The sequence below is a fragment of the Diabrotica undecimpunctata genome, chromosome 5 (assembly GCF_040954645.1).
Source record: "Diabrotica undecimpunctata isolate CICGRU chromosome 5, icDiaUnde3, whole genome shotgun sequence".
Taxonomy (NCBI): Eukaryota; Metazoa; Arthropoda; class Insecta; order Coleoptera; family Chrysomelidae; genus Diabrotica; species Diabrotica undecimpunctata.
Genome location: NC_092807.1, coordinates 43,293,380 through 43,303,496, shown reverse-complemented (window position 1 = coordinate 43,303,496; position 10,117 = coordinate 43,293,380). Strand labels below are relative to the sequence as shown.

At 32.4% G+C, this 10,117-nt stretch overlaps 1 protein-coding gene across 1 annotated transcript in view; it reads left to right on the top strand.

Annotated features, from left to right (window-relative positions):
* Positions 1-1,983: 1,983 nt before the first annotated feature.
* Positions 1,984-10,117, top strand: part of LOC140441278 (NHL repeat-containing protein 2-like) — a 48,542-nt gene continuing 40,408 nt past the window's right edge. The window contains exons 1-2 of the mRNA XM_072531896.1: positions 1,984-2,339; positions 4,324-4,490. Of these exons, the coding sequence (XP_072387997.1) occupies positions 2,141-2,339; positions 4,324-4,490 (366 nt within the window). The 5' untranslated portion in view covers positions 1,984-2,140. The remainder of the gene's footprint in view (positions 2,340-4,323; positions 4,491-10,117) is intronic.

Sequence of the window (10,117 nt, the reverse complement as noted above, 5' to 3'; positions counted from 1 at the left end):
TACTATTTTTAACCATATTTACACACCCTCGAAAAAATTCAAATAAGTTTCTCCGGATTTGTGCTTATAGATTAAACTTAAAGAACTTGTCTTTGGTTGAACTAAGGTCAAGGCTAAATATCAGTTCGTTAGAAAACTATAGAACTAAAATGCGATCTAGTTTTTCTCTATAAACTACTTAATCATACAACTGACTGTTCTGATTTATTAGGTCCCTATCAACTTTAGATGTAGCACTAGAATTCTTAAAGAAATATCTTTGTTCTCTATAAAACACTAGCACACTAACTATGCCAAATTCCCATATCAGTTTCTGATATGGGAAATTAAATTCCCATTTCATTTTAAAATGATTCTCAGGAAAATTTAATTTATGTAATTTAATAATTGTTTAACAATATTTAATAATTATTTAATATTTAGTTTTAGTATTTGTGTTATGGTTAGGATATTTTACGTTTGTTAATTATTTTGTAAAAAATGGGGACATCCCGTTAATAAATAAATAAATAAATAATAATTCTGGTTTTATTCGCAAAAAAAAAATAAAGGAATTGATATTTCCAGTTAGGAAATTGGTAAACCTTTACAACTGAACATAAAATTAAAATTATTAAATAATATTATTCTGGAAGTAGTGCCAACGATATAATCGGTACGTTTTCGTTTTCATTCGAAGGCCCTGTACCATCAAAATCTGCAATTCACAACATTATTTTTTAAATTTGAAAAAACTGATTGTGAAAAAAGAATTGTAGAAAATGCACGGATTGTGATAGAGATAAATTAACCAGCTCGTGCAATTAATGAAGAACAGGAACAGCGTGAAACTGCCGTAAGTAGTCTAACTGAAATCAATTTTACTTGTAACAACACCCTAATTTCAACAGAAACTGTTATTACTGCTAGAACTGTACGAAGTACCTTAAAAACAAATAAGTACCATTGCTACTAAAAAAATTTTAAATTCACAACTATTCTACTAGAAACTGTAGTGAATGCAATTTAAAAACTTATAATAAAAAAGATGGCCTCTGGCTGCCTTTTATGTAATTTCAGATATAACAAGAAAAAATGCATATGTTCTTTATAAACGCGCAAATAGTCAATGTTCTTTGTCTCAAAAACATTTCACGATATTACTCGGTAAAAGTCTTTTGAATGAACATCTGAAAAGAAGAAAAGATATGAAACAGCTCTCTAATGACTTAAAACCACAGTCATAAAAATTCTTGGAAAAGGTGAAGACAAGAGTTCAAGAAACCCTACTGAGGAACTTCCAAATCGACAACCTGCTAAGCAAACAAGATGTCCGAAACATAAAGACAGAAAAGTGAAATCATGTGATGACTGTAAGAAAGCAAGTTGTAAGGAACGTAGTGTCACCCGGAACTTTTGTCAAGATTGTTTTAGAAATTAAGATATATACGTATTCATCACTCCCTCTTAATTTTTCCGATATCATTTTTACTTGTTAAAATTTTTTGTAAGTTTACTTTTGTTAAATTATTGTTGTAGAAGTTAAAAGTAAGTCTATTTAAGTTAGTTTACACACAAAATTGCCTCCCGAAATAATTGTAGGTTGTTTTTTACTTTAGTAGAAGATTTTCAATTTCTTATTTGGCTATGGTAGAAAAGTTTTATTTTTATATAAAATAAATAAAATATTTTTAATAATAATATTTAACTTTTGTATTTTTTAGTTAATAATAAATATTATGAGACATGTCTTCTTTTTTTCAATGCAGAGATAAATGCTGGTCACTTTAATTTTGGGGTATTTACGCACCCCACGATACCAGTTATGTGTTTATAAAATAACGATACCAGCTGAGGATTAAAATTAAAACAATATATTGTCGATTGTAATTAATTCAAATTAACTTGTTTACTAACTTTGAAATAATATAAACACGTCTCTGTTCTAACCACTTGTGCCAGTCCGTAACTGATTTGGTCTGTTTTCAATATGGCGTCTGGATACTTTTATACTTCAAAGGCGCCGACACCGAGTGTCCTAACTGTTTGTGGTTAAACTGTGTCTGTATGTATTTTGAACACTTTCTAGAAATAAATATTTCATAATCATAAAACATATTTCGCATTCCATTTGTTAACGAGGTGTTAGACGAATTTATTAATGAACATATTTCGGAAACTTTTTGATAGTTTAAGTAGTAAAACAGCAACATACACTACGAGAAGAATGAGTGTGAATTCTTTGTATTATTCCCATGAACAGCTTACAAATTTTATTGAACTTGCAAAAAATGAAGATGAAGGTGTACTTCAGTATTTAAAACATGTTCAATATGTTCCTATACAAGACTTTACTCCAGGTAAGCTTAAGTTATTTTACATATTGAAGAGATTTCTCAGTTAAATCAAAGAATATAGAGTATATTTTTTGGTTAAATACTTAATAGTATTGCATTTAGTAAATAGTATTACTTTTCAAGTGACAGGTAAAACCACAGTGAATTTTGAACTCATTCGAACTAATAGTGTAGTATATTGATAGTAGGAATAAATGGGAGAATCTGTATAAAGTTGATGTTCTCCAAGGCATTTGACAAGCTTAATTCCTTAATTGCTTGTTATTAATGGAAAAATTAAGAAATTTGGGTTTTTTTGATGGATTGCTAAATTGGTTGATAGTTTTCTAAGTGACAGAAAGCAAGTGATTAAAATTGGTAACATATCCTAAGGTAATTGAAGTTTGTTGTGGAGTTCCTCAGGAAGGACATTGATCTTAATAGCCTTTCTCAGTGGTGTCAAAGAAATTTGTTAGATTTTAATGTTGATAAATGCTTTCAGATATTTAATAAAAAAAATATAGTATATACCTACTCAATTTGCTGATACCAGTCCCAACTGTGTAGTAAATTTAGTAATTATTTTATGCTGCCTTGTTTAAATTTTTGACTGATTGGCAGTGGCTGAAAATTACTGTACAACCAAGCATATGTGCCCTTTAGCCAATATTTAAACATAAAATTGTTCACATGCAGTTTATTAATAGTTAAAACTGCATAAATTAAAACAAAAGTTCATTTTCGAAACTTTATAGTTGTTCATAGATTAGTATTTACAACTGGAAAGTTTTTAATGAAAAATAATGAATATATACTCCCTTTATTCATGATTATTATTCTTTTTTCAATGGAAGAAGTCTGCAAAAGTAAGCAATTACCATTTTAAAGGGAATAAGCCACAATTGAAGTTTAAAATAAGTTTATTGACATTTAAATTTCTACTTCGGAAATCATTCTCAAAATACAAACGAAAATAAATTAAACAAATTTTGTTTTTCATATATAAATTTTCATGTAATGGAAAACTATTTTACAATAAAGTCGTCCCAGGAATGCAATTCATCAATATTGACATTATCATTTTAAAGTCGTGTTAAAGTCTCATAATGTCTATAAGTCAGTAGAGTAGAATGTGCTATGTTTAACTACATGTTTAATTTGGATCTTAGTGCTAACCAGACTATTCTCAAATATCAGATTATCTTAAACTGGTATCCTTGGGTAAAAGAATAACACTGTTCAACATTTGTTTTATCTGTACCTAAGTTATTAAATGGTATATCCTGTCTAGATTTTCTTTCCCAAATTAAATTTTCTATTCTTCGAGAACACTGAGACAAAATCATTTATTTCATATTTGAGTCCACAGAATCAATTATGGTGAAAGCTCTTTTTTGACATATCTTTAGATTTTTTAAGTATAAATGAGAGGTTGAATATTTTTAACAATTAATTTGGGTTTTTTTAGGAGAAGTTTATTGAAAATACTCTAGTATAATATCATATTCTCAGTATATATTCTTAATATTCTGTAAAACAAAGTGAGAACTATGGTCCTAGAATCGAAAACGAAAGCTGAAGTTTCGTTTACTTATTTTTCAAATACATTTTTCCAGTTTCTGTTGTTTTATATGTTATAAGTATAGGGCAAATTATTAAGTACCTTGTATTATTTAAGTACAGAGATAACCTAGCAATATTAATAATGTATTTTTTTGTAACGAAAATTTACTGTCCAAATAAATAAGAAATTAAAAAATTCTATGAATCTTAAAGTTGAAACATCACACAAATCATTTATTTTGCAATTCGTCATGTATTCCTAAGAAGAGCTTTTTATGATATACAGCCCTTAACCCTAATATATGTACTCCAATATATTATATAATGTTTACCAAATATTGATAGGATGTACCTATCTAAGGTATTGATTTTTTTTTGTGAATTTATAAATTCAAATATTAGCCAATTATGTTGCTTTTTGTCACACTGTAGATGTTATTTTTAGGATTGGAATGGTTCAATACAACAGAACCTCTTTCTGTGAAGAAGCACCTCCAAGGAAAAATTGTTGTTTTAGATTTTTTTACTTATTGCTGTATAAATTGTATGCATATTCTTCCCGATTTGAGAGAACTTGAAAACAAATTTTCAATAGAAGATGGTTTAGTTGTGGTAAGTATCATATTCAGTATATTTCTTAGTAATAGGTAGAGATTTTTGAAGTGTATTACTCAAAAACATCATGATCTACACTAATTCTACAATTTATTTAACTTACCTTTGATCTTGCAAGCATATAGTTATTGAAAGCCCAGGAAAATTCTGATTTAAGAAATGTATAGTTTTGATAGTACATTGTTTTCTTGAGGAAAATGTAAAGAACTTTTTAGAAATGGATTCAATCCATGCTAATGACCAGGAAAATTATTTTGTCCCTGGAGATCAGCCAACCACTAGGAGTACACTAAATAGTTATCTTCAAGGAGGAGTCTTATCATCTCTGGCATAGTAATAGTTTTTGATATCTTATGAAAGCTCAAAAGAGAAGGATTTCATGCTGTGAGTCATGATAATGATCTGGTTAGAGATGTTAGATTTAAGCTTGGCAGTATTATTGTTGATCTCATTTAAGATGCCTTAAACCTAAGAAATTACCTCAAACAAAGAACTATCAGTATAACCTAAGAAAACTCACAAATATCACATATAAAGCAACACGTCTAAAACCTAAAATTATCTATTGGGTATATATTACGGTTTTCAGACTCACTAGATAAACATCTAAGGAGGGTCACTGTAGAAACTGCCTTTAGGCGAACGAAGGTTTAGTCTCTAAAACTCAATGATCTGTTGTTCCTCTTCAGCATCTAAGGGATGTAGTAACGTAATCCATAAAGATGCTAAAAACGTGATGACTGCATAGTAAGATTTCAACACTCAACACAAAACGCTATTTTCCAGTTTCTATAAATTAAAAAATCCGAGTACTGTGAACTGTTTATTCACGCTCTCTCACTCGTATATCATCATCAACTTGTACACGTTCACGCTGGACATAGGTCTTCCTTAGTTCTTCCATTCAGTTACTGCTAACAGGCTTCAGGTTATCAATCCATCTGGTTAGTGGGCGTCCTCTGCTCCTTAGTGCTTCTTGTCTGGACCTCCACTCGACAATACATTGTGTCCATCGGTTATCAGATAGTCTGGCGACGTGTCCTGTTCAACTCCATTTTAGCCACGCTATTTTTTTCGTAGCGAAATATTTTGCAAGAACAGTAAATAATATTGTCTCTTCTACGAGAATGTCTCGGTTCTTGTTTGAGGCGCATTTTTGACCTGCTTTACCCGTATCGATTATCAAGTATGCTGGATTATAGTATACTGTATTAGCAGTAGATTTTTGCTCTCAAGAGTATCAAAAAAACGCCTCAATTCTGTCAAAATATTTATTAGCTCTGACCCCCCAACTCGCACTAAAAACTATGGAGTCTACAACTTTTGAGTTAGTAACAGCTTAAAACTGCAAATAGTCCCTTAAGACATTGGTCAACAAAGTAACGTGGCTAAAGGTGTCGGGATATAAAGGAATTGCTGGTAACGAGATTGCAAGGAGGAAGAAGGAGCTAGTTTTCCTTTTACAGGACCAGAATCATTATGCAGCGTTCCAAAAAATGTCTGAAAAAGTGGCTTAGTGCAGTCAATACAGTTCTGCTCGCTACACAAAAATTCTTAGAGAAGCAGAGAAGTGAATTCAGTGTAATCACAAATGTTCTCACTAAAAACTACTTATTCTGAAATTATATCTGTTAAATGGGCAAAGTCAACAGAGCAACATGAAGATTGTGCGAATACATATTGTCTGTAATTGTAGGATAATTGTGTTCGCCAACGCCATAAATACATGGAATCTGTTAAGCACCTGATCAGGTATCAAACATTTATCTGAAACACATACAATAGGCTTTCTTAGAAACCTAGATATTTTGGACTAAAACATAGAAATAATTTTTTTTTGAAATATGTAATATTTCCCTTAATATAAAATGAATTTAAATGCAAGACAAAAATCCAGAATTAAAAAAATAGTTAATATAACTTTTTGTTAAAGGTTTGAAATATTTTACATTTCTAAATATATCATGTGTTTTTGTGCAAGTCACTTCATAATTCCACTTAATAGCTTTTATAATAAATATGTTTATAGAAGTTGGCAGAATCTCAAGTGTTCGGTTTTGAGATGAAATAAATTACATTTTCACGATTTGCGTAAGTTGTTATTCTAGAAAATATCAAAACTGGTAAATTTGAATATTGAATTGAATTTGAAAAGATAATGACACGCTTGTTGCAGTTTCGCAACTTTGTGTAAATAAAAATTAAAAATTAAATGAAAATTATTGCTACGTATATCACCAAGAGCAAAGGAAGGGCCTGGAATACTACGGCCACTTATCCATTCCCACGGTGCCTTACAGAGGGATTTCGACCAGCCAATTCGAAGTGCCCCCTGCGTAGATTCCATCTCTGGTGGATTATCGATATTTCTTACATGGGTAATGAAATAAAAACACATTTTTAAAGATGTAAAGGTTCCAGTCACGAGTCTAGGTTCGTAGAACGGGAGCAGAGCCCCGGCAAAGGGCTCCCAGGGTACAAGAGACCCTATATGGGAGCCGGTGCAAGACTAGCGTGTGACTTGAAAATTTCCCATATTTCTACATTTCCTTTTGTTTCTATGTGGGCATTTTCAGGTCAGTTGGCCGATAGTGAAAATTGTAGGTGTTTTGTGTCGGGCGATGCGTATCGGAGTGCGTATTAGTCCACGACTATGGCACGCGATGACACATCGTACCGACAACCCCATCTAATTGCCAGTGGTATGTAAGTGGTAAGTATTAAGCCACATTGCCGCTTCCACCTACATTTCTAGCTCTAAAGATCACCCTCAGCGGGATTACGGAGATAAATTTTGCAATCTCAACTCATCACTTTGTTCCTGGCCTGCTGAGAATACTGTCTTTCGCTACGGGGTAGCACCCCGCTGCCGCCATTATAAATCCCACGTGTGGATTCAAGGTTTGAATAAACACATTATTTGTTGTAAACTTACATTTTTGCTGTTGATATAGCAAGTACCGTTTAGTTATTAGATATATTTATTGCGAATTGATATTCTTCTTGTTCTTGGTCGTGGAGAACATTATACGTGGCCAAATTATACTAGCCAAATGGCTAGTATTCCTAGAAACCGATTTCAGCTCCTTCTAATAATGTGGCACATATCCGATAATACCACGTGTCCAGATGGTGACCGCTTGCACAAAGTAAAACCATTGCTAGATAATCTTGTTAAAAACGTTCAAGCAGTTTATACACCATGGCATATATTCTGTATTGATGAGTCTGTTATTCGTTTCCAAGGTCGGCTAGTAATGAAGTATTACATACCGCAAAAAAAGCATAAGTGTGAGGATAAAGAAAAAAGGTCTGCGAAGAAAATTCTGACTAAAGAAAAACCAAAAATAAAGCAAAGGTGGATGACTGATAAGATCCTTCTTCTCATGGACAATCGGAGAATAATGAAAGGAAAAAACGAACAAAGGTATAAACAAATACAGAAAGAAATCAAAATAGAAATCAGAATAGCAAAAGAAGATTTTTATAAAAGAAAATGTGAAGAAATAGAGCAATTGCAGGCAAAACATGATATTTTTAATGTACATAAAAAAGTGAAAGAACTTGCAGGTACACAAAAACGTAAGCAGCCAAATACCCTGTATAATGTCAACGGAAACATAATAACAGAACTAGAAGAACAGTTGAAGACATGGAAAAACTATATTGAAGAACTCTTTGCAGATGATAGACAAAAATCTGAGCTAAGTAACATACAAGGAGACGAAGGTCCAGAAATAACGGAAGAGGAAGTAATATACGCACTAAAAAGAATGAAAAATGGTAAAGCCCCAGGTCCAGATGAAATACCAACGGAAATCCTTAAACTAATAGAAAAAGACTCGATTCACATTTTAGTTGAACTTTTCAATAGCATTTATACATCAGGAAAAATACCACAAGAATGGCTTTTATCCACCTTTGTTATTATACCAAAAAAGATAAATGCCAAACAATGTAGTGATTACCGTACAATCAGTCTGATGAGCCATGTACTGAAAATATTCCTGAAAATTACACACTCTAGAGTACACAGAAAACTGGAAATGGACATCAATAATACCCAGTTTGGATTCCGAAATGGACTTGGAACAAGAGAGGCGTTGTTTGCACTGAACGTTATGTCTCAAAGATGTCTTAACATAAATCGAGATGTATTCATGTGTTTCATAGATTACAACAAGGCCTTTGATAAAGTGCGGCATGATCACCTAATCAGACTCCTGATAGAAAAGAATTTAGATAAACGAGACATCCGACTAATAGCAAATATGTACTACAATCAGAAAGCATTAGTGAGAGTAGAGAATAATACCACTGAAGAAATTGAAATAAAGCGAGGTGTGAGACAAGGGTGTATACTGTCACCAACCCTGTTTAATCTCTATTCCGAAGACGTAATGAATAGAACACTCTCTGAGCAATTCATAGGTATTAAAATAAATGGTGTTAGTTTAAACAATCTGAGATTTGCCGACGACACCGTTCTGATCGCAGAAACACTTGAAGAGCTACAGACATTGGTGAATAAGATAGTAGACTGCAGCGAAGAATATGGACTATCTTTGAACATAAAGAAAACTAAATTTATGGTAATATCGAAATCAACACAAAATGTCCAAAATTTATATTTACACAATGAAATTATCGATCGAGTTAGCAAATACAAATATTTAGGCACTTTTATAAATGAAGACAACGATAGCTTAGCAGAAATCAAAATAAGAATAGAAAAAGCCAGATCCATGTTCACTAAAATGAAGAGAGTGTTCTGCGTAAGAGATTTGAGCCTTGAAATGAAACTTCGCCTGATGAGATGTTACGTACTTTCTGTGCTGTTCTACGCAATGGAGTCATGAACGTTGAAAAAGATTGATACCAAAAAAGTAGAGGCATTTGAACTGTGGATGTATCGCAGAATCCTGAGAATATCATGGACCGAGAGAGTCACAAATGTCGAGGTCTTGAGAAGAATGAATAAAGAAAAGGAAGTCATATTTACGATCAAAAAACGAAAACTGCAATACTTGGGACACAATTACAAGAGGCGAAAGATATGAACTGCTTCGAATAATTATGCAAGGGAAAATAGCAGGAAAAAGGTCCATAGGAAGAAGACGAAACTCCTGGGTAAAGAATCTACGGGAATGGTATAGCTGTAGGAACAACGAATTGTTTCGGTCAGCAGTTTCGAAAATACGTATAGCCCTGGGGTTATAAGTGGGGTTAAACTTTGTAGTGACAATGGAATCACATGGAATATAAGAATTTATGCAGGCAAGGAAAAAAATGAAGGTAACGCTTCTGTACCAACACATGTAGTGATTAGTTGACAAGGAAACGCACTATCGCTAAGAGCAAATCGTCTTGAAAACTCAAAAGAAGTAATTAATAAAAATAAATGAAAAAAGGGGAAACGTTTGGGTTGGAAAACGGGAGATGCATTTTCGTTTTCAAGTGGAAGGATAAAGAAGATGTCTTGTTACTATCTACTAAACTATCTACGAAACTCGGAAAAAATTCAACGACGAAGTGGTGTTGTTCATAAACTTCAGGCTGTAATGGAATACAATGAGGCAAAGTCCTCAATTGACGCAAGACGGAAAGTATAATTCGCCCCTACG